General features: G+C 34.4%; 1 protein-coding gene across 2 annotated transcripts in view; it reads left to right on the top strand.

The window, feature by feature from the left end:
- DPH6 (diphthamine biosynthesis 6) overlaps positions 1-26342 on the top strand; it is a 214743-nt gene that overhangs the window by 6117 nt on the left and 182284 nt on the right. For both annotated transcript variants that reach the window (XM_086463379.1, XM_086463378.1), the window contains exon 3: positions 349-542. In XM_086463379.1, the coding sequence (XP_086319505.1) occupies positions 349-542 (194 nt within the window). The remainder of the gene's footprint in view (positions 1-348; positions 543-26342) is intronic.

Here is a 26342-nt window from a genome sequence, read left to right as displayed (position 1 = left end):
CTTTGTGCCTCTGAACTGTGTTCCTGTTAAAATTACCACATAAATAGGAGCAGGATTGGACCATGACAAGATTTTTGAACGAAGCAGGGAGGAATACTAAAGAAGAAGTAGACACCACAGTTTACAAATAGGCACCATGTTTGTGACAGGTGTCTTCATCTCCATGTGTCTGTTTGGTAGAGAAATCTATTTTTTTGTCTTTCCTTGTTTATAGAGGTATTGTCACCAAATGTCTGTTTGTGAACCAAAAATATTGACATTTAGATTTTCTCAGTGCTTTGTAGTACTGTGATTATCTGTAACTGTTGAAATAATATATCTGATATGATTGTTTCTTAATTGTGGCAGGGCAGACTGATGAATTGGACAGCTATATGTATCAGACAGTAGGACACCATGCCATTGACCTATATGCTGATGCGTTGGATTTGCCACTCTATCGTGGTTTCATAAAGGGTACCAGTGTTAATACTGGAAGAGTGTATACTACATGTCAGGAAGATGAGGTTGAAGACCTTTACCACCTCATGAAACTTGTTAAGGTATGCTGAATGAAAAGAATCAAATAATTTGGGATGATTATATTGCTTAAGTCATTTATGAATTTAAGAAAATGATCCACTTCAGTATTTAAGGAAAGCTTTGAGAAAAAAATTGAACACTTTTGCTCTTGCAAGTTTTATTTCTATTCTTTTGTTCTTCTGATGTTGTAAATATATAATGTAACTTTATTCCTTTTTCCCCAATGTAAATCAGACTTACTAATCCCCATTTCAAGCCAAAACCATGTTCCTTTTTAATAAAAACCCTGTAACAGGTGCTCGGCATACATTACAAAAACATAATTGTGAAAATTATCTATAAGTAAAATGTTTATGTAGCTTCGTATTTGAAGTCATACATTGTTTGATTACTGGAATGAGAGATGTTTTGGGGTTTGTGCATTTATTGATGTATAGAAAGTAATGTCTAGCCATTTGCATTTGTGTACACATGCTCTGTAAACCAGAATCTGTTGTTTGTTTGTATGTTGCAGATCATTCACAAAAGTATTACAGAATATTTTACAATGATAGTTTTGATTCTGGTAGCTCTGTAACTATATTCTGATATATCCCATGATAGCAATAATGTATATCAATCCTTTTTAGCTATAAAACCAGTTCAAGTGAGATAATAAGCATATTTCGTAAACCACTTGAAATTTATTCTGTTCTTTTCCAAGATGTTTCATGTAGTACTTCTATTTTCCACCCGAATTAAATCACTGAAATAAATAGAAAACCTCCCTTTGACTCCAGAGGTTTTTATACAAAGTTTAAGTGAACATGCTGTGTCTATTCCAGTTAATTGTGTTGGTGACACAATTAACTGTACTGTGTTGATGGCATGGTACTAAACCAACACTGTTCAGAAAATCATATTGATTGCTATTTTTAAAAAAGTAAATACACGTTTAATTTTTATTCGTCAAACTGGTAGCCTGCTTTCTGAAACTTCAGCTAAAGATATTTGTAGTCTTTGGTTCAGGTATTGAACATTTTCTAGCCCCCTTTCCTCCACTGAAATGAGAATTGAGATTCATGAACCTAAAAGCTTCAGGCTTATTCTTTGTTCAGTTTAAAATGTTGACTTGCAGATAAGACCTAAGAATGTGGTTTGAGTATAAAGTGCTTCCTGAACCATGTTAGAGTCAAATGTTGCATCTTCTAAACATTTTTGGCAGAGAAATCGTGTTCCTCTAAAGTAAAATTAAGATCATAGACCTGTGTTGAAATGTAACACTACAAAACAGGGGGACAATGCACGTAGGCTGTATGGCCTCAAGTTGCACCAGGAGAGGTTTACATTGGATATTTGGAAAGATTTCTTCACTGAGAGAATTATCAAGCACTGGAACAGGCTGCCCAGGGAAGCAGTTGAGTTACCATCCTTGGAGATGTTCAAAAGACATGTAGATGTGGCACTTAGGTACATGGTTTAGTGGTGGGCTTGGCAGTGTTAGGTTTATGGCTGGACTCGATCATCTTAAGGGTCTTTTCCAACCTAAACAATTCTGTGATTCTATGATTATGCTCTAGAGTGCTTCACAGAGGTTTTAAGTGGAATGTGCATATTGTGCAGTACAGGAATTGAAAGAAATGTGGTACAGCAGTTTTAAATTATTTTTGAACCATGATAGTATTAGGAATTAGAAGGACTACTATATGCTGTCTCTTGAAGCTGCATACTAACATCTTTCTGCCACTGGGTAATATAATAAATTACTGATCAATTTAATTAAAAATGGGCAGATTAGTGGCAATTAAGATGATACTTCCTTTTCGATTCTTGCTGTCTTTGGAGAAATGGATGCCTGACATAAATTAATGCTAATGTTAAATCTTAACAACTTCTGCTTTGGAAGTTTGTACATGATAATTATAACTATAGTTGAAAGAGATGTTATCAAGTTGTCTGGAACTAAATAACTATTTCTTTCCTGTATAGAAATATTAATTCCACTATATGATAAAGACATAAACATTAACAATGTATTGACTTTATATTAGACTAATATTAGACCGTGTCTTTACGGTCAGACCTATCTATGAATTTCTGGTGCAGAAGGTTCAGTAGAAGTCTTGCATATTCTGATGAATAATTGCAAAATTATCAGGGAGACGTAAACTACAGCAGCTGTAACTCTTTGGTTTTTTAGTTTTGAGAAAAAGATGTGAAATTTTTTCTTTTGTGTGTTAAGATTTAGCTTTGAAAGCTTTCTGGTTTTATTTTTTCACATTTTGTTATAACTGCAGTTTTGTAGCTTTACTATGTAAATCTTAATCACTGAGGATTTTGCTTTAGGAATTTTTTTCCCCAGATGTTAATAGTTTTAAACAGAGAGCTCAATTTGCATTCTGTTGAAGGGAGGGGAGGAATTCTGCGGAAGCCTTGTCAAAACGCATCCTTGAGTGGATGTAATTTCAAAACACTGGTCAAACTAACATAGCTCTGTTTCTCTGTCAAATGATTTGGGCCCAACAATACAGGAAAGGCGTGTCTAGATCAAAATCACATAGTGTGCCTCATTTCTGTTTGTAAAGAACACTGTATTGCAAGTACTTCTTTAGTAAAAAATTAAAAGACATTTGAAAAACTAGTATGAATTCGGAACTATTTGATTTTTTTAAAAACAATGTTAATGACAACAAGATTTCTAAAAAGTTAAATGTTCTCCTGCAGTGCTGGGAAACCCAGGACAACAGTCCTGTTCTAGTTCACAGGCCTCAAAAAGTGCTATTGACTACCGAAGACTGTAAACCTGCTAATTTTGTCACAAACCCAGATGAATGATAGGTATGAAGGAAATTTAGTTTTTAGTTGACTAATGCTCTGTTTTAGATTCTCTATCAATATATGTTGTGAAACATATCAGGCTATTTATATGATGTCTACCTGTATATTACTAGGTAGTCCTCACCTGATAGTAGAGTATTTACTTTGAGACATGTATGAGGAACTCTCAGGAATAATTTAATTACTCTCCATGTTACTGAACAGGGATTACAAATACCCTTGTTTGTCCATGTTTGTTGCTTTGTGTGTTGGAGGTTTTTCCAGCAAAGCATGTAAGCACTAGAGTTTCTTAGTTGCCTGAATTATCCTTCAGGGTTTTATCACGGCCTTGTCTTTGAAACCAGGAAATGTGTGGGAAAACTTTCTTTCCCTTCAGTTGTTAGAAAGACTGGAGCCTGGAGGCATTTTATTAAAAGTTGCTACAACATACTTCTCAATACAGGCATATTTAACTGCTTTCTTCCCTTTTCAATGGAATTGTGAACTTGTCCAAATAATACATTGATGTTTTACTCAAGCACATACAGAAGTGATGGTAAATGGGTTGAATTTTGGATTGTTTTCTGTATCTCGTGGAACTACGGCTAAGCTTTTGTTGTGGGTTTCAGTGGACAGTTCTGTCCTCTTCCAAATGTCTTGCCTTATCTCCTCTGCTCTGTGCAGGCTTTGCCTTTATTTGGTAAGTTTCCACTGCTGGAGTAATTTATAGAAATCTTGAACTTGATAATATGTTGGAGTTTTTTTCTAGCTGTTTTTTTTCATCTTTTTCAATAAAATTTTTCATTACTTGAGGTTTTTGAAATTAGTGTTTCAAAAATTGATTCTAGTTTCTTTGTAATATATTTCCCTGTGTTTATTATAAAACATACAAGTTAAATTTCAGTGTATTTTCAGTTTTAACATGTTATTTCTGTCAGAGTTCTTTTTGTGGTGCACTTTGTGGATTCAAAACCTGCAAGCTTACAAAAAACCAAAGAGTACACTTGGAAGAAATTACTATATTGGATCTCAGGACTGAAAGATTATTAATTATGATATCATCCATTGATCATCAGCTGAAAAATAAGAATTGATGTTGGATATATTGGATGTATGAAACATTTGAATAATAATAGCCTTTGCCTGTGGCACTGTTTCATTTTATCAGTAACATGAAAGAGGAAAGAAAGAAAACTTATTTTCTAAAATAATGTCACATTCTAGAGCAGCTATCTTATAGCTCAGTCACTAAGAATAAGTAACATGGTTTTTAGTTACAGCAACAAAGAGTTTATTAGTACAATGTGACTCCTGTATTTAATAGTTGTTTTTTAAGGACAGGAACATGATGTTTACTGAAGACAGGAAGTATTCCTGTCTGAGAGTTAAAAGGGCAATAGCTGTGTATTTAGATGTTATTTGAGAAGAATTTTTGCCTCAGACAAAGTACTTTGGCTGTACAAGTTCAGGTGGAATAGAGGGAACTTAGGGAGTTTCATTGAACAAAGCCTAAGACTTGGAGTCCTTCAGGAAACAGTTCTTCAGGGTTTGAGATGAATGGATAAAGTACAAGGTTATTCTGTGGCCTTTAGAAAGGGAGTAATTCCTTCACAGAAGTTTGCAGTTCATCGTTATTGCTAACAGTCTTCCATGCTAAGGAAACAGTCTTCCTTTCATCCTTCTCCAGAATTTAGCTGCTGTGGCCAATGGGTAAAATGAGTTCTTGGATTCAGTCTGATGACTGACTTTCAGTGGCTTTTGTACAGCCAAACGTCTAGATGCTGCCATCAGGAAAAAATACATGAATAAATGTAACGTAGTATTCCACTGTAGGCATTGCTTCACTGTCTTCAGTGTTATAGAATGTATTTAAAAGAAACAGTAAAGTATTTAGAATAGGCGTTTGGCTTTTAGGTGTCCATTTTAATCAGCTCTTGGTAATCCCTGTGACTTCAGTGGCAATATTTACATGATAAAGGCCGATAGTGTACTCTTAACTTGTGCAAATAAGGTTTGCAGATTTTCTTAGGAGTCGTAAAAATCTAGATGTTATTAGCTATGGAATCTGTAATCTGAGGACCTCAGCCTGCTGTTCACCAAACTATTTTTGCAGTTTATAAGTTCAGATAAAGTAGGTAGCTTCCCTTTGTCACTGATGGATTCAGAGAGTTCAGAAGTGTGCAGGACGGTTCTGTTCTAGTCATCATTTCCCATGTTTTCAGTTGAAAAAAATCTGATATTTTCCCTGTTACAATTTGAATTTTTTGTAGATATGTGTACTAGTTCCTCAAAGGTATGTTTCTCAGCATTTTTGAAAAAGATGAAATTGTAGGAATGGGTATTTGGCTTTATGCTGAATTTCCAAAATAATCACTCCTACTTAATTTCTGCTATATTTTAGGATTATTGCAAATCGAGAGTACTGTGCACTTGATATTTTGATAGGTTAACTTTATATGTAATTCAGAAATTGAAACATAGAATTTATGTACAGCAAGTGAAATTATAACATCAGTATTGAAAAAACATCCCAAAAAATCTTCAGTCCCCAGTTAGCTAAGACAATGGAATTTTTTTTGGTCCCTCTGCTACTCATGTTGATTAGATAAACATTTGGACACCATTATCTCTTAGCATATTTCTTTTTGCCTTTAGACGTGAAAGTTAAATGTGAACTTCTAGAAAATGTATGAAATGGCTACCTACACTGACAAGAAATAAATATCTGTGCTTCTTCATAAATATATATTTTTTTAGTCAAAAATATTTACTGTGGTTTTTCATGTGGCATAAACTTAAGTTCCTGTACCTTTTACAATGACTAGATTTTTGTCTGTGAGAATTTGAACTGTCCCGTTGCACTCGTCGTGTTCAACAATTTTATTTTTTTTTAATCTACTTGTTATTTTTTTCTTTTAATTAATTCTGGATTGGAGCTCGTAGCTTCCTCCAGCTAGGGGATGACCATTGTCATCAGCAGTGAATAAGAGTGTGAATTAAGGGAAGAGGGTAAGAAATAATTGCGTAGTTGGCAATAATTATAAGTAAGTTATAAGTAAGTAAGAATAATTATGTATCTTGTTCCATTTACAAGACAGGGTTTGTTTAGGTTTTTTCTTTTTTTTTGTTTTGTTTGAATTTTAAATTAAATGGGAACAAGGACGTTTTTTAATCAACAGGATGCCTGTCATTCTCCGTGTCTCATCTGAACTGTTCAGGAAGGGTCAATTTTTTTTTTTTTTTTTTTTTTTTCCAGAAGAGGATCTTGAGCAACAATCTTTGAGGTAGTTTCTTACCGTGAGAAATGTTGAGCTTTATGTAAACAAAAAAGTCACTGTATTTCTCCTTAGTAGGTGTGTGGAGTTGCTTTCACTCACTCTCAGTCTTGTTGTGTTAGTATTGAATAAGCAGAGACAGTCAGGCTGGTGGTGAAAGTTGGTAAGCAAGCCCAAGGGCTTGTTCTGGTCAGCTTTAAACCTCTGATTGCCAGGTTTTCCTAATTTCCCATTTCCAGGGCATCTCTAGTGTGACCTTGCCTGCTGAATATGATGTTCTGGGTTGCAAGATTCTCACATGCATTTGGAAATGGGCAGCCAAGCATTGTTTACAGGATGCCAAATGAACTGTGCACTCACAGCAAGTTTGATAAACACACATTTCCTCCTTTTATCAGTGAGATTGCAGAATGTGAAGTATGAGTTTCCAGTTTTACTCATTCCCTTCAAACCTTTTCCTGTTTAAAAACTGAATCTCACTAATTGGATGATGATACATCCTTAGATTTTGTTTTGCTTTTTTGTTATTGTTGTTTTGAATTCAACTTGCTGGTCACTGACACTTTATTTGAGTGCCTACCTTGACCAGGTTTGGCAGTCTTTCAGATAAAAGCTTTCCATTTGTTCAGCACAGAAAAGGTTCATCCCTATCAATGTAAAGTGAATGCTAATTAACAGTAATGACTTCTAATCACTTTGCTTTTATACTCCTTTAGGAGCACTGCTATTATCCAATGTAGTTAAGTGAAATGCTTGTATGTGAATCAACAATGCTGTATTTCTTCTCACAGCTATTGCTCATAATCAAGCTTTGAATAAATTATGATAGTAAAATTGGTTTTAATGTGCTGTATTGCATGGGGAGAAAGGAACCTCAAATATCTTGTTAAATATCGTGAATATTTAGAGAGTTATCTGTTAACATTTTGGCATTCGGTATTGTAGTTAAATGGAAAAATACATTAAGATGTTTAAGTCAGTTTGGTAAACGTTATCAAAATCTTTTTCATGGCTTGAATTTTATTTAAGTGACATGCATAGATGCAACAGCCTCAGTAACAGCACCATTTAGATCCAGTTGCATGTCTGTAGGAATGAACTACAACATTTCTAAGTTAAAATGCAGTTAAGTTTTACATAGAACAAACAGGTATCTTTAACTTGAGAACTTCCCCTGTTTCAGCCTGGTGTCATAGTGTATATTCAGTAGGTTCATATGTATTTCCTTTATTAATACTGTGTATCTAAAAAACTTTTAATTTTGTTTACATGCATGCAACCTGCCTGCCTACATTCATATACACTTCAAAAGGAGTATATGTAATACTAATGAAATTTTTATTCATACCTGAAAATGATAACATAAGATTAAACTTTATTTTAGCAAAACTAGACTGCTAGAAACAATGCTAATAAAAAACAAGAGCTGAACAGATTACTAGACTGGCAGTATGTTCAGCAATTTAAAAATAATTCTGATTTAGAGACAAAATTAGGCTAATGAGAGAGTATATATGAATTTCAAATTTAGTGAACTTTTCCACTTAACATTGCATATATAGGGCCTGTTTGGAAGCCAAAGATGGCAAACCCATTTCTGACATGCATTTTAGTTTTGGGGTTTATCTATCTTTTATTAACAAGTTGCTTGAACCAATTACTTAAACCACTTAGAAGGAATTCCAGTTCTCAGTGTCTGTGAAGGAACTGGGGTCTTGTTTGGTAAATATTTGTGTTGTCTGGTTTTGTAATTAAAAAAAAAATAAATAAAAAATTGGATTTTCATATTCTGTGGCGGTTTCCTTTCTGTCTTTGCATTCTTAGAGACACAGTTCCTCCACAGTTACCATTACAGTTCTTGTGCGTGTGAGTATCCACAGGCCCTGTCTGTGGTTTTGATTTTGTTTTGTTTATTCATTCACATAGCCATAGACAATTTTCTGGTACATGTTTTGTTTGTTTGAGCATCTTCTCTGTTAACATTTGTTCTTTGGTTTATTATGAAGTTATTGCCTTGCTTAATTTGAAAATATCTTCCATGTAGCCTTTCCTCTTTAAATGTGAATTTGAGTTGATGTTCATAAAAGTGCTATGGCTTTTGCTGTAGTACTGTAAAACATGCTGTTTGTGAGTTTTGCTACCACGTTGTTGAAAAAGAGCAACACCTTTCTTCTCTACAGCTGCATTTAAATGGAGGGTACTACCCATATCTTATTTCAGTACTTTGGTTTCTTACTTGGCATCTTCATCATGCTTTTTTAAGGATAAAAAAGAAAATATGAAAAATGAATTATCTTACTCTGTGCTGAGGTAACTGGCTGCTTTATATTATTTACACTTCTCATTAGGCAGTGGTAATATATGTTTTAATTTGTTAGTGTTTAATGAAATGTAATTGGGGTTAGTTCTAATAAAATACAATCAAGGACAGGCGAGCTTTCATACAAATGGACGGTGAAACATTTATCAAACATGTCTTTGTAAATATTTTTATCTCTGAAGCTCATTCTTTGCGTAAAAAGCATTTTGCTTTATATAATTACTAAGTTATTTATGCTGACTTATTTAACACATGCCCCCTTTTATAGGAATGTCATACATACAGCAATTGTATGGTTACATTGTGTTCAGCTGGAGCTTACTGTTTCTGATCAGTATATTTAAAGGTAATTCTTCTGGAAAGGATGGGATTTCATTTGGTTTATTTATTATTACCATTTTCAAAATAGAAATGATTGATTTGTAACTGTCATTACGAAAAGGAGTAAAAAGGAACTGGCCTCTTACACAAAGAACTGTACTGTGTGGAGATACTCCTTCTGTTGATAAATTCTGCCTGTGGAAGAATTGCATAACAGTCATCACTCATTTTCATATTGATTATGAGTGGGATTCCAGTAATAGGTTGCTGTTTACAAAGGATAAGGCAGCGCTATGATTAGTTACCTTTTCTGTGGAAAGTACTACAAAGGAAAATGCCAAATGTGTGCACTGCAGTGTTCCTATCATCCTGACAGTCTGCTATGTGAACTTTTTTTTTTCAGTCCATTTTCCTTCAGAAATACAGCTTCAGTCTTTTTGCCTTGTTATTGTTTTAGGTTTAGTGCATTTGCATGCTCTTCTAACTCCGGATTCTTTCTTTAGTTAGTTATTTATTTTCCTGACAGTCTTCTGTTCTTGGGCCCAGTCACCATTGTAACGCCTGAAAACTGATACAACAGTGCCCTCTGTAGTTTCTCCCTACATCATTATTACCTGCAGCTGGTTTTGAGCAGTCAGGTAAAGAACAGGATGTTTAGACTTATTTTTAGCTCAAACAAAAGCCTTTTTCTTTTTTTCTTCAGGAAACATTTTGATTTTTCACTGACTGTTTTACATGCAAGAAAGTGAACAAAAGAGACTGTTCTGAGTCATCTTTTAGGTTTATAAGCTCTGGTGTCATTATCTAGTGAAAACCTGAAATTTTATCAGGCATTCAGGGCAGTCATTAAAACTGGATAGGATTTTCTGGGTTGTGCAGGTTTTCCTGAATTTTTTTGTGGAGCTTCAAACCAAAATAATTTTAAACTTACTTCCTTTGTGCTTGCTGTTTCTCCCAAATTAGGTCTTGCGTGATCTGCCAGGGACTGAAGACATTCTCACCAGCAAAACACCTAAGCTTTATTAATGATGTTGTTTTAATTCACACAGTGACTGAAGTAATTGTTGTTCATTAACACTGATTCGTCTCCAAAACTCATTTACAATTTAGATTTCTCTTTTACCTCATTATAGCTTAATATGCAAATAACTTTTTATTCTGTGTTTTCTGCAGAACTTGTTGGACGAGTTCAGTATTGAACACAGATGTTCGCTGCATTTGCATACTTGCACATTCACACTCGTACGCTGCCATTTAAATATTATAAACTACAATAAAAAAGCATGACCTTTTGAAAAATAAATGCTTTAACTACAATTAGTTTCTTCTGTAACAGCATCGTAAAAGTCACTCTGTGAAAAGTTAAATGGCTTTATTTTATGGTGGGGAGTGTTAATGTATGTGTAGAACACACTGTTAATGCACTTCTATGAAATGAAAATCATAAGTCATTGCAGTAAATCATAGTTAATGATGTAACCATTGATGGCTATTCAAAACATTCCAGTGTCTCTAATGATTTGTGTAAAACACATGACTGCCCACATGCCTTAGTTCGTTTGGAACAGTGGATAGATAAATGCAACAGCTTTCTACTTCTGCAAGCCATTTTTTCTGCGTAACAAGTGATAAGAATTTTGGTGCAGTCAATAGTACATCACAAACCACTTCCTGCAGTATTTGAGAACTGGTAATAAATGATGATGAAGACTAATTTAAAATTGAATTAAGAGGTGCTTCAGGAGTGTGTAGAAGCTTTGATATTTGTCTGCCTGTTTTGTGGGTAATCTCTAGCTTCTACTCCTAGATCTTCACTTTTCACCATGAGATTTGATATGCTGAAATGTTGCTGGAGGAAACAATTATTATAGCATAATGTGCACTGGCTAATCCAGAAAATACCCTATATTTGCTATCCATTAACATAAAATGATTACAGAAGTTAAAAAGGTGACCCATGTTTTAAGTAAAGCAACTATTATTTTACTGGCAAAAAAGTAATGTTAAATTTGGTCAAAATTACTTCACTCTAGATTTAACTGAAACTTCTAATCAAGCTTAATTCTTGCACTGATAGCATAATTATTGTTAATCTTAAATATTGGGGGGATTTTGTTTCTTTTTTGTTAATGAGCTTCTTCATGCATGTGGGTTTTTTATGGCAGAACAAGTATTATTTTTCTACTATATGGCTGAACCATGGTTTGTTATAATTTTTAAAGTGATCTTGAAAGTTTACTTCATGAAGAAAGGGTAGAAATTGTGCATTAGAAATAAGAGGCGATACAAATATCTACTTTAAAGTAAATAGCTACTTTAGATACAATTTTAATCTTTTCAATGGAACTTCATTAGAGTTCACTCTCTTCAGACAAATCTATCGTTCAGATCAGTGGGGACTTTGCTTAGAAAATGAATTCTTCATTAAAATAATACTTTAATGAAGAAAACAAATACAGGTGATTTGTTTTAAATGTGATCTGATTGGTAATGAGAGAAAGATTTAATTTTTAAACTGCAGCCTTTGAGTCAGATAAGATGCTGTCTATTTGGAAAAATGAGTAAGTTGTATTTTCTTGCAATGAAACTAGCAAGTTAACATTCAACATAATTAAAACAGTGATAAATGTAGATTACATTATTGGAGACGATGAATTACAGCTTTTCTGTCTACTGAGAGCTGCCATAATTTACCAAGACTGGGCAAAGAAGTGACAGAGCAGCCACTGCAGATGCTTATAGGAAATGTCCTGTTTAGTCCACATACTTGTCTCTTTTCAGTTTAAATGTCAATGATTTTACCCCATCCTACAATCATTACCTCCCCCCAAAATTCCGCATTTCTTTTCATCTAGTTGGCATATGCAATCCCTGTCTGAAATATTTAATGAAGGAGAATATATGTTTAAGGTAAATCTGTAGTTGAAAATACTTGTTTTCAAATAACTTGCTGAATAATGATCGCTGAATAATTCTCAAAAGTTCTTTCATAATATCTGAGCTGATGCAGGGTAGTTAAGGGTATTTCTAAAGGTCATCTTAATTTCCAGTATTTCTTTGACTCCGAAATACCAAAAGATGCGGAGACTGAATGTTGGGGATGTCTTTGGTAGAGAAAATAGTAAATATCTATTCCAATTTACTTGGTTAGTTGCCAATGCTATAACACTCATTATAAGGAGAAAAATAAATATTGCAATCTAAAATGGAACATTATTTGACATAATGAAATCCTGGCTTTCCCTCACTGGAGATGTTTATAAGAATCTTTGTTTATGACCCCAGGGCGGTCTTTATGATTAAATTTAAGATCGCCTTTTTTTAGGATATCTTTTAAAGACATTTTTCTTTTGCTTTTAAGACTTTCTTTCTTGCTTGCTTTCTTTCTTTCTTGCTTGCTTGCTTGCTTGCTTGCTTGCTTTCTTTCTTTCTTTCTTTCTTTCTTTCTTTCTAAAGAACTTGATCACATGAGAAAGGATCTTTGACGGCATAGTGTTTTTAAAGAAAAAAAAATAGTATTTAGGTTTTACTTGGTTACTTGGTGGCCCATCTGTTTGTATAGTTATCGGAAGTATAGGTGCTATTCTCAAAACAACTGTGAGATTTCAGTGGCTACTGAGGACTTAGGGACTAAAACCAAAGGAACACTTTTCCTTTGAACTATTTTCTTATGGACCTGTTTGTTTTATATTCCTTAGGCATCTTGTTTTTCTGTGTTACCCACAAGCCCCATTTTTTTTCTTTTCTTCTGTTGTTCTGTTTACACAGCGACTTGGTTAGTTGTACTGCATACTATATTTGGGGTTTGGCCTTTTTTTTTTTTTTTTTTTTTTTTTTTTTTTTTTGTAATGTACTTTTGGTATCCAAACCAGTGATACAATTGTATTTCAGGAAGGCGCAGTTTATTACAGAATATATGTCATCCAAGTAGGTGCATTGAACTACCTGGCATAGCTTTGTCATCTTGGCTTTCTTCAGCTTCTGTGTTCTCTGGCCAATGTACCAGCACAAAGAAAGGATTAATGTGTATAGATTCATAATATTTTGTAAAACATGAGTTTAACCTGTAATGTTTATGATTTTACAGAGTTAGGTAGCTGTTGGTTTATAGTTGCTGGCATTAATTTATTAGTCTTTCCTGTTCATGTAGTTTTGTTTCATTCTGCTACAATTCCTTCTATAAGGTCCAGTAATTCTTTCTTCTTTCACATTCCTTAAATTTCTTTAGACCTCTACAGATTTCCGGTAATTTTGGTGGTTTTGTGCTACAAGAACCCTTTTTGCCATCTTTAGGATTATCCTTATCCTTTGGGGACCAGTCCTGTGTTCTTAGGGAAACTCTATCAGTCATTATTTATTACCCACTTGTCATTGTGACTTATTTGTTGCTTACATCACCATTCTCAAAAGTATTGCTTTACAGAAATGGTGAACAGTGCTGTGAAGGAAAGATCAATAAATGCTTTCAAAGGAAGATTTACCCTGAGACTTAGATCTTCTTTTCAATACTAAATCTGTGCTATTCGTTATGAGATGGTTTTAGTATTTTGACATCAAATACCCTGTTTCTCAAAATGGAAAGATGCTATTGTGTTAACTAACTTTTTGTGTGACTTTGGCAGTTGATTTGCATAAAATCTAATTTTCTGATTTTCAATACTTTGCGGCTTTTCCTGAATGCTTAGCTTCTGAGCTGAAAATACACAGTTTCATTCCCTAAGAAAAAGTGATAAATCATTTATATAATAAGTAGTTGAAAAAATTTCATTGAATTTTAGTGATACTGTTGTGTGTAATTGCACAGAGAGGAGAGCACTTGTTTGAAATAATCAGTTGGGAAAAAAAAAAAAAAGAAAAAATTCTACTTCTCCTCATGCCTGTTTAAATTGCTTTGAGGGCTTGGTGACCCATGCTGTCTTTCCAGAGCATCCAGTTCTGAGTGATATGGTGACTATTGACACCTTTTGAAAGGTGGTTGCTGTAGGAAGTTATGTGAATATATAATATTAAACTTATTGTATCAGTTGAAATTCAGGCAGCTGAGAATTTGAAAATGGCAAATGCATAGTTTCATGCTGCTCTTTATGTTATCTTGAACATCAAATAAGCTGGAAAAGCAGATTGTAATCATGTTATGTTAAAGATTATGTCATGAAACCCATGGGAAGGAAACTAAGTAAAAAGGTTGCATGGGTGTGTGATTTTCCTAATTTTTCATTTCTTGATTCTGCAACATTAATTTTTTCAAGTGTTTTTGAAGTGAAGGTAAGAAGATCTAAACCATATGTGTGTGCACACGCACCCTTTGGACCAGGCACATGAAAAAGCTGGGAACCTAGAGTCTCCTTTGCATAGAAACTTCTGCAACATGAAATGAGGGACTATCACGTCTAGTTGGCAGTCTGCTGCTATTTCATAGGTGAGGAAAAGGTTTCATGGGCTAGATTTTTGTACTCGTGAGATGATTGAGAATTTCTTTGGGAATTTTTGTTTGGTCGATGCGTTTGTTCTTTTACCTTGTAGCTGCTGCTCCATCAGTTGGTAGGTATTCTTAGTGTTGTGTTATTATCAACCACTCCTGATATGGTTATGTAATTGTCATTCCAGCCTGGGAATAATCGTGTTCTCAGTAAGTATTTTGCCAGACTGTCAGAATTTTGGCTGCCAGAATATTCCTGAGAAATACAAACTAAAGAGAGGGTTTGCCACATTATGTAATAAGTGTATAGTGCATTATAGAATAGGAACTACTCTTTGCTTGGCCATTGTTGCAATAGAAATGCAAAATAATATAGTTAAGTATTTTCAAAGATGTGCGTAGCCTTCTCCAGTGTTAAAGTGTGCATTAGGTAGTGCTGTAGTGTCGTGTGGTGTGTGTTAGCAGACTATTAGAGTAGCCTGCCCTATTATTTCTCTTTTCTGTATCAGTAGTTAACCTACTTCAAACTTAAGCATAAAGTCAAATTTGCAAAAACATAAGTAATATTCCAGGTATTAGACTTCCTGTATTTTGATCAAAGCAATAGATCATGTTAAAAAAATAGTATCCTTAAATATGTAGAAATTCAAAAGCAGGAGGATCTTTGCTTCCAGGCTTGTTTTCAGTCAGCGGTCTGGCAGGCTGGCTTGTAGCAAGTATTGTTCAGCTCCTAGTTCCTGGGAAGTTTCCTTCCTGTCACTTCAGAAGTCTGTCAGAATTTTTTCCCTGCTCAATTTAGCAATTTCTGGGCATATATTTGTGATATACTAAGAGGACAGCACAATTGCAACCTGTTTTTAAAATACCTTAACTGAAGAAATGAGGAGTAAAATATGTTTAAGTGATTTATACTAAGATTGCTTAAGAAAGTATTTTTTCTCACCCTGCTTCCCATTCTCTCATTCAGCTAACTTGCAGTTTTCTAAAAAGGTGTCAGTCAGGTTATCAGGTTTCATACGTATATTATGCCTTTGGTTGCATTTTTTTTGTGAAGTATATTTAGAAACTTCCATTGAAGAACTGAGACTTTCCTATATAGAAGTTTTTCTCAAAGTTGATCATTAAGTTGATCATTAGGTTTTAAGTTGTCTTGATTCCTTTTGGATGGAAAGCGTTATCATTTACAGTTACGCCTTTGAACTGAAACCACACAGAATCCATCCAGATTGTTTTCTTCCCAAGCCTTTTGTTGTTTCTTCCTTGTTCAGAACATGCTCTGTCCGCACTTAATTAGAAGAAAAGTTTTCACTTCCTTAATTATGCAACGGTGTCTTTATTAGGCAAGGGTCATCTCTAATGCTTAACTTCTTATTTCAGCAAAGTGTAGAACTCATCCTTCTCTTTGGCCACTTGTTGGGATGTTTCATAGTTGACATGTTTGACAGGGTGTTGCTTTCTTGTCGGTATGTGCATTTAAATCGTATGAAATACATTCAACCTAATTTGTTAATTGTGTCTTATTAACAACTCTTGACTGAGACCACACTTGCAAGTCTCTTATTTAGTACTTCAAATGAAAATGAGTTTGGGATTCTTGATCTCTTCCTCCCAAGCATACAATTACAGTGCAAATGCGTGATAATATAATACGTAGCATTGACAGGAGACACTGGTTTAAAACATTGAGACCGTGAATATGTCTCAGTTTAAAAACTGACATCTGTCAATAAAACAGTAGCAATTTGGGTTGAAAGCCTGCTAAAAGTATTTTACTTCTGTTAAATGAGACAAATGTATTTGTGGAAGGCCACATTTACTTTTTTTCTTTGTAATGGGTGAGAAAGCTCAATAGTGAGCAGCCCGTTGTGCAAATGTCTACTCTGGGTACTGGAAGGGGTCTGAAGCCTTAATGAATGTGAATGGTCCTGAACTTCCACCATCTGTAAACATTTCTAATGTCCTTGTCCCTGTCTGGCTGATTTTTTTTCTTTTCAAACTGTCTTTTTGTGTCAAACAGTCCATTTGTGTTGGACTAGACTCAGAGACTGTTCCGTGGCTGGTAGATTCTTTGGTGAACAAAGTATTTCTGCTCTTAATAAAACGCTGTTTTCCTTTTCCTCTTATCTTGTTACTACAGAGTCACATATGCCAAAGGCACAGGTCATGATAAGTACATATTTGCAATTTTAGATGTCTCAGTCCTCTGATTTTTCAATTTCTGTGTAAAAAACCCCATCTAGTAAATAATTGCAGCACCTTCTTTAGAGAAGAGTCATGTGACTGAGAACAGCGGTATAAAATGCGTGCATATACCTTTCAACAATAAAGCATTTTGGAGATGCTTTTTTAGTTCGTTCTGGAGGTGCTTTTTTAGTTTAGGCAACAAACAGTTTGGGTAATTGTGATTCTTATGATTCAAGCAATATTGTCTTCTAAATGTAAATAGTTCGTTCTTAATCTCAGAGAATACCATAACAGTCTGCCTGCAGTTGAGTGAATGAGCAGGGTTGGTAAAGGAAGATATGTGTTGTCTTCTCTGTGATGGTTACCTACTAGCAATACCAGAAATCTTAAAAGTTCAGCTTGCTTTGATACACATTTTTAAAGATGTGAAATCTGAATGGTAAAGAAAATGCTGTTGGCTTTAAGCAGAGAAGGCGAGAAGGCACCAAATGGATCTTTGCTCTACATAAATGATTTTAGCTTTCTTGCTATTAATTCCTTACTAAAACAGCACATACAATAATAATAACCTTCAACAAAATATTGTTTAGATTGTACTGTAAGTCTGTAGTAAAGTTTTTATTTTTTTTTAAATCCTACTTAAAAAAAAGGGAGAAAAGAGCTGACCAGAGGAACAGTGATCAAATATATAACTTATCTTTACATTTTTTGCATTTTCTTGTCTTTTTTTTTTTTTTTTTTTCTTTTTCCCAAATGTTTAATGATGGCTAGGATGGGAACAGAAAAACTAAGGTAAATGTTGGAGGGCGTTTTTTTTAAAGCGTATTTGGAGGATATTGGAATTGGGATGAAGAGGGGTAAAAGATATACCTTAATCTTTCCTCCCTTCTGGCTTAATACCTTGACCCTACATCACCTCTTCTTCTTTGCCTTTGGAATAGGTTCAGGATCAATTTACTTGACAGTGCAGGGTTCCTGATTTTTCTTCATGATGTTTTCTAGCCTACACCTTTTCCCGCTATTGTTTTTCTGCATACTTTTCTCTGTTTTTACTCTGAAATTCCTCTCCTTAATTTCTCCATTGTTAAACATTTTCCTACATTTAATCTTGGTATCATCCCAGCAAGCTGTATGTTGTTTTGTTGGTTTTTTTTTTCTTATTCTCTAAGACATTGCTAACTTGCCAACCTGTCTTTCTTACTCACTGTGCCTTTGTGTTCATGTATGCTTTCTGGCATTTTCATGGTGACTAAGGAAGTGTCTTCCTTGAGGAACGAAAGTCTCAGTTTCACCCAATTGGAAGAAATAGAAATCAATATTCCTCTCACAAATATTCAGACACACATTTGCTTTCAGATTTTAAGGGGTCATAATGGCTACCACTCTGAGTGCGACCTGAGGCTACAGCCCTGTTGACAGTATGAGATGCCAGAACTTCACAAGATTGAAAATAAATTTCAGATTTATGCAAGCTAATAAAATAAAGCAAAATGGAGCATATTTTATGATGAAATTAAGAGATTTTGGCATTTCGTAACATTTTTTTTTTATACTAAGCTTTAGAGGAATGTGTTTTTTCTGTAATTATCTTTAATCATTATTCCATTACAGAAAAGTCATCTGAAAGTTTTACTTTGCTACATATTTCTCTTTTGTTTTTGCTTTTTCTGTGCTAATATTTTCTGGTTTTATCTTTTGCCATTTCTTTGACACATCATCATGCCTTTCCGTTCTGTTTCTTCCAATCTCCTTCTAAAAATCCTTCTTTTACAATTCTTCCTCAAGACAGATCCTCAAGTTGCCCTTTCTTTCTGCTACCGAAATTCTTTCAGCCTTCGAGTAATAAACTTCCAATTATCCCCTAAAGTGTGGCAGCCCAGGGTGGGGCAATGTTGCTTGCACATATTGGCATTTCCTGAAGGTTTTCCACTTACAGCTTTACCTGGGTTTAGGGTAAGTTAAACTTCACATGAATCTGATGTTCTAGGACCTGGTTTATACTTGTCTTGTTCCTGGCATGAGGAATATCTTATTTCATTTCAGAAGCATCAGGCCTGTTTAAAATGAGAAAATTGTATCAGATTTGTCTGGAATACTTGTGCAAGAATAGATGGTATCAAATGTCAATTTTCAATGCAAAACCTTAGTGAAGTTTTCATGTTTTGGCCAGCTACTTTCGTAGAAAGTGTCATACTTGGGCCTCATTGTGCAGCTGATTTGCAGTCATCTAACTGAAATACAGAATCCCCATTCTGTAGGAAGATTTCCAGAGGTTTTTGGTGAGAATCTGGAGGAAAATTAGAAACTGAAATTTCTTGTGAGACAAACAGAAGTAGAAAAATTGAAATTTTATTGTTTTCCTGAACTTGGAAGATCTGATTCTTCTGAGGACACAGCTTTGGTTGTTTTCTGCTACTTTTTCAGGATCCCATCTGCAGGCTGGACAGGGCAGAACTATGTTGTCAGGTTGCGGCCAAATAGATAGGGGAAGTCTGTTCCTGAGTTCACAACAGTTCACCTGGGGAAGCTGTATTCAGGGCTGTGGACCATACGAACCCCGACTCTGGTGTGTCCTGTTAGGTAAACTGACAGGAGCCTGGTAAGAAAACTCCTGTGTTAACTGGAAACTGGCCAAACCCAATCTCTTCTTATAAAACACTTCAGCTTGAATGGACTGACATTTCTAATGAAAAACTATTTTGTTGGAAAATCCCAGGGAGATTCTAGCCTTGAAGTGCTACTACATTACTATTACTAAATAATGATAATAATAATTATAATAATAACTTTACCACCTTCTACCTATTAGCTTTATTTGTGTTCTTGCCCTTAATATGAAACAAACCAGGATTGCTTATAAATGAAGCTATATATTTTCTTATCTTTGTGTCTTGTCTTTTAAGGAGATATTTTAAGGCAATGTTGATTGTAAATAGCTGAGGTAGCCTGCTGGAGGTGGGCGGCAAAATTACAGTGATGAATTGCACATTTTTAAAATTCTTCTTGCATTTATTCTTAAATGTTTACATCACAACTCGTTTGCCAGTTTCTTACTAATAACAGGTTGTATTATCATTATATAACCTGATGACTCCTCTGATTGTTTAACATCAGTTATAGTAGAGTATGCATTCATTATTAGGCTGGAAAAGTAGTGGATCAGGCATAGTCGTACACTAAGCTAAGAACCTGTCCACTGTTAGAGTAATCAACAGGAAGAGAGGATTCCTTCCTGTGCACATCAAGACTGCTGGAAGAGACAAAGTACTCTGTTCCCTGCTCTCACAGAAGGAGCAGTGTCAGTGGTTCCCAGAGAGACTGGGGCTGTTATACCCTGGGCAGGTTTGCCACTGTCTTTGAAAGTAGAGCTCAGGATGCTCTTGTACCAGGAGTCATGGGGAGCCTTTAATTGCCTGGTCAGTTTGTAGAGGAGTTGACGTTTGTTGGTTAAAGCCAGATAGTGAAGACAGGAGATGAAGGTAAATCCTTTTCAAATGTCTGAATAACAGGTGTGCTGAGGTACCCTCTTAAAAAATGCTACTTCTTATTAGAGTCTTGTGAGACTTGATTTTTTTGAGAGGTTTTGAGGGGGTTTTCTATAGTTTCTGTCAATTTGTCTGAATTTGGTAGAGGACATTGCCTATTCCTGATGATTTCTTTAGTAAACTGCTCAGAGTAGGAAGTCTTTATGATGGAAATTTGATACCTTAAAAATACTGCATTTTAGTGGACAGAGAACACCATTAAGCTCTCAGCTAACACATAAAGCAGAATGATGCAGAGGAGAATGGTACCTAGTGTTTGCAACTGCCTTACAGCCTGACCTTTAGCTATTGGACTCAATGCAGAAATTGCCAAATGGTATTTTGTGGCTTTTATCGTTCCGGTTGATTAGATTGCAGAATGGTCCCTTTCTGACCTGGAATATCTAAAAATTGTTATAACAAAAGTAGTGAAGAAAGTAGGAGTTCTGCTGAGTGCTTTTGTTGAGGAAGCACCTTTTCCATAATCACAAGACATTTTGAAGTGTATTATTTATTCAGTATTGTAAATTATATTTGTTAGGAACATATACCATTGAAAGTATTGAAAATGCAGGGCAAACTAAGAAAAAAGCAGGGACATCTCAAGCCTGTGCATTGTTGATGCTTGGTTTTCTAGAAATACTTTATTTCATTTCTGTGCAAGAGGAGAGAAGGCTGCATCAAATAAATTTTAAAAAAATCCCAACAATATTCAGTCATATCAGTAGTTGCCTACATTGCAATTTATATAGGTTTTCCTTAAAGAATTCAGACAGAGTTTCAAATTCTCAGCAGAAGTTTCAAGGTATTTCTTAGGTGTCATTGTTCCAGGCCTGAACACTTCAAGCAAGGAAAGTCACTAGGAGTTGGAGCATTTGCTTTGAAATAGACTTTTCTGGTCAAACTTAAAGTGAACGTAATTTAAAAGCAGTAGGCCCATCACTTTTAATTTGACTTAGTCTGCTGAAGCTGAACTCTTTTTATAATGGATTAATATATATTTTTAAGTTTTATTTTCCAAAGTCTCTATTGTGGTTACAATATTAACCACCATGTCTAACTATGTCTAGTTTTGTACTTAGTAATTGTCTTTTGAGGTTTGTTTCCTTATGTATTGGGGATAATTGCAGTGTCTGCTATCTTTGAAGAATTTACTTAAGCACTTATTTAATCTTTCTAATAGGACACTTGCAAAAAATCTTTTAGGCAGAGTAGTTAGAAGAATCTATGGATGACAATCCTCTTTTAATGGAAAACAGATTTTTATTATTGCTGTTTTACCTGCTGAGCTTTGATTTCTAGGGTGATTGACCATGATACCGAATACAAAAGCAGATCAAATTTATCTGTTTGAAAACTTTACAATGCATCTCGTTAAGTGGGGTTCCTCTGGGGGGGGCAGGGGTGGTAGTTGCAGTGCTTCTCCAAACCATTATCTCCTGTTACCAATCTTGCTCAGCTTCTCTTCTTCTGACATTGAAAATATGGAGGTTTTTGGTTAGAAAATGGTGAATAAGTTTGCTCATGTTTGACTGTAGCAGCTTTCAGATTTGCCTGAGAGGATTAACATAATTTAGCCTTGCATGTCTAGAATTAAATACTACAAAATATCAAGACTGTTTTAAAAATGAACTTTCTTTTCCCATGTAGCTTTTAAAGATCCTAATGATGCAGAATCAAGGTTGATTAACTGAACAGCAAATGAAAGCAGAGAATAAGAAAATGTAGCTATGAATTAACATATTATGAAAAAATAATGATAAAATTACTAGTATAGTCAGATAAATTAACTACTGTGCCATTGGTGCTGTGGCTTATGGTAGCACTCTGCAGGGAGAGGAAGGAGAGGAGAGTGGTTGTGTTTTATTCATATCTGACAACAATAAATATTAGCTCTAAAGATGAAGTCATCTGTATTGTAACAATAAATAATTAGCATAGCACTGATTTTGCAATGACTTTTCAAGTATTGACATACCACTGGTCATTCAATTTGATTAGTGTTTACTGTTAATGAACACAGTCTTCCTTTAGAGACACAGATCTGGTAATCACCGCAGTTGACGACGTCTTCCAAAATTCATTCCATAATTCACGTGCAGCATGGGTAGCAGTGATTACTTAGCACATTCAAAGAAGTCTAATTTTTTTTATTTTATGGTAATACTGTTATTTTCAATAAAGCATCCGTTACCCCAGTAATTTGAACACTATTCCTGCTGTTTTATTGTATTGTAATATAAACATAAATGCAGTGTTAAAAGCTATACCAATGGTGTCAGACTCCTTAAGGACTTGAGAAAACTGTCATAACTTCTAAAATAACTGATAATCGTTTGTGGGTCAAAAAGAGCAACATGCTGTATTGCTTAGCTTTCTTTTTCTCAAGGTTTGTCTGAGATTTAATTTTATGTGAAGTACACAAAACACTGTCAGTGAAACATTATCACTTTGTAAAAGCTGTTTAGAATATGGTCTGGCACAAAATGTGCAGAAAATGAAAAAAGAATACTCCCAACTTTTTGCATAGAGCTGAGTTGTATGTATTATTTGAAACTATGGCCAAAACCAGTATATGTGAATGTGACTGCATCTTGATATTTGCAAAATAAGCCTAGACCTACAAACTTATCTTTTAAAATTTAAAATTATATACATACATATATGGAGAATTAAATAGAAAAAAATTGTATAAATAAAATTTTGTATATTTGGGTTTGTGTGTGTACATGTATATGCATGTGTGTGTGCATATATATGTAGTTCTTTACAGTTCCGAAGGGTTTTTTTGTCCTATCCATTTCACAATATTTCCATTTGAATGCGTATTTTGATTTTTCTTCCTAGACTAGGTGGAATGCCTTGCTATTACACTACTAAAAGAATAATCCGCTTTAACACAATATTTCTTCCTAAAAGGGTGGTCGTTTCTAATCATCTGATATTATTTTTCACAGAATATTAACATACATGATGTAGTGATTTTATTTTGATTCAAAAGATGTTTTGTTCTGATACTAAAAAGACTAAGGAGCATCTTTTGTATCCTGCTGCTAAAAAAATACCTCAAAATCAAGGAACCTGAGAACCATCCGAACCCAAGACTATCTGCATGTTATTTGTAAAGATGAGGTATTTAGTAAAATTCAGAGTACAAAATTTCAAGGGGATAAAAATACATGGCACATTTATAGAGCTTAAAAGAAAAAAGAAAGAAAACATTCCAAGAGAAGTAAATTGGAAATAAAATAATCCTTTAAATTTGAATTTATAAACACCCTTGTATACAGAAGTATCTTTCAAGAAGATGCACTTAAGAAAAGGTACATATTAATGTTTCTAGTGATGTGGTTCCTTGGCACTAAACCCAGAAATTTGTATGTATGTAGTCCTCAGAAGTTTATGCAAGATACACCAATAATACAGAATGATGTAGCTGCTAATTTTTGATCAGAATGCTACATCTTTTAAGCTTATTAAAATTTAAAAATGTTGAGAGCTCAAATTGAATTATGTTGCAATTGCAAAGGTTGGGAAGAAGAGTAAAATCACATGCAGGTTTTTCCAGCTAGTTGTGCAGAGTCCTGCAGCACCTAATACACTGGACTGGTAAGAAAGAGCATGGTGGGACACTGGTCAGCCATGTGTGCCATGCCCCTGAGTACACGTCATTCAGCTGGCATATCAGTTCACTGAAGAGTTCATCCGACATGCTTAAGCTTTTACAGTTGGCGCTTTCTTAGGACAGAAAATGCAAGAAGCAGATTTAAAACTGTTGAAATAAAATTAAAAGGTTTTTTTCTAAAATCAGTCTGAGGAACAATGATGTCCCTTTCCATGTGATCAGGTGTTCATTGTGTGTTGCATAAGCAAGTTGGTTTTTTAAGTGTAACAGTCTTTCCCTACCATCTATATTACATGAGAGTAATACTTTTGCAGCTTTTTGAAAAGGTTAATCAGCTAATCATATCATACTCTGTAGGTTTTTTTAATAAATTTTTACCTTTTTTTCAGGGTTGTGATTAGTTAAAACCTTTAATTGCATTTAATGAATAACTGTAACACATATTCTTATATTCAGATAATTTCAACTTTTCTTTGGCTAGGTGGTTTCACACTATTAACACTAGTTTTCTTCTTCCTTTTTTGCCTAAGTATTTTGAATATCCATAATTTCTTTTTTTTGTGACTGAGAGTAAGGTAACTGCAATGTGCAAAAACTTATCAGAGCTGTTTATAATCACAAAGCCCTTGTTTTTAGGATCAAACTGGTTTATATTAGGAATGAATGAACAGAGTTTTAAGTAACAAAATGCTTGATGTTTAATTCTAGTATGTAATATAAGAAAGAAGATCTTGGAATGTGTTCTCAGATTGTGTTATTATTCATTCTTTTGTATGGTGTGTGAGCATGTAGTTTTAACTACATCTAATTCATATTTTGAACTATATTAATGGTAGGTTTAATGTTCAACAATTTTGTTCAAAGGCAGGCTTTATCACTGTTAGTGCTGGATGGGTTGGCTATTGTGGAAAGAAAATTTAAGCCATTGAAACTACCAGATCCTGACATTCATAAAATAAATTTATAGTTTTGTATGCTTGGGTCTGATCATTTTAGGCATGTGGTTCAGGTGGAGTGCTTTGAACATAGCAGGCTTCCTTCAGAGACTTCCCTGAAAGAAGTACGAAAGGCTTCTGATGAGTCACTGTCCTTTGTGAATTGCTGGTGTAAGACCTCAAGGTAGTTGCAAGTCGACTGCAGCCGCACAGCTTATGTGAGAGAAGTTACTCAGCTGTTTTCATAACTGAAGGTTTACATCTGTACGTTTTGTATTTATATTACTACATTGAAACTATTACTATTGAAATGATATTATTAATGTTTTGTAAATTATTTTAAAAGTCTATTTTAGGATGTGGTAATTCTATAACTGGGATTTAGAGCATATAAAAGAAAAAGGTTGTTTTGCAAGCTATAATGCGCTTAATTACAATCTATATCTTGCAAAATGAAAAAATCAATATTTTTCAATAAAATATTGTTGTTGTGGTAAACAAATAGTAGACCACTCTTAAACAGCTGTTACTTTGTCATTCTAGTTCATTACCTAATGACCTTTTAGAGACTTTCTTTATAAACACCTTTCATATGTCTTTATACCAAAACTTCAATGAAGTTATTGTTAGTTTTCTGTCAGTGAGAACAAATTGTGTAGTCCAGCATTAGTACTGTATTTGTCATTATTGCAAGGAGATGTAAAGTTACTGCTTAGCAATTGGGTCTGATCACGTTTTGAGGGGTTTTGTTTGTTTGATTTCAACTCAAAAAGACCCCAGTGTGAAACACTGGCACCATTTATGCATTTGTATTTAGAAGTGCCTCAGGAATACAGAATCTTTATGTGGCTTCCTTGTAGGGTCACATTTGCACCTTTTTTTTTTTTTTCTTGGGCCGTAGTCTTTATGTTCATGGCAGGATTTTCCACAACTGGAAAACTAGTTGTTAATGATTGGACAGAAGTGGGTGGTAATTTTGAATTACACATAAAAATTTTGCTTTAGCCGATGGTCCATTTATTTTTCATATGTGTGAGACTTGCAAAAGATTTAATTTTTCATTCTAAGTTGCATGAAATGCAACAGTTACACCCGTATCATAGAAGTAACAGAAACATTTTACTGCAATCTGATACTATGCTGTGTGATATTTCATTGTTTCCTTTGATAGACAACTACAATATAGCTTAATATTTGTCTCCATGAATTGAACTGGGGTTTTTTTGATAGACTTAAGCAAAAATCTGGACCTTTTTGAGGCATTAGATATCGGTGATGGAGTTCACTTAGCACTAAAGGATAATTTTGATTCTTTTTTTAAAAAAAATAAAAATTACAAGGAGCTTAGGTAGAATATTTTTTTTTTTCGTAAATCCTGATTAAGTAATACCTTTTTAGTGCTACTGCTGCTTAGCCACAGA

This window comes from Leptosomus discolor, chromosome 3 (assembly GCF_034619465.1).
Source record: "Leptosomus discolor isolate bLepDis1 chromosome 3, bLepDis1.hap2, whole genome shotgun sequence".
NCBI classification, from domain to species: Eukaryota; Metazoa; Chordata; class Aves; order Leptosomiformes; family Leptosomidae; genus Leptosomus; species Leptosomus discolor.
Note: the sequence above shows the minus strand (reverse complement) of the source record. Positions and strands in the feature narration are given on the sequence as shown.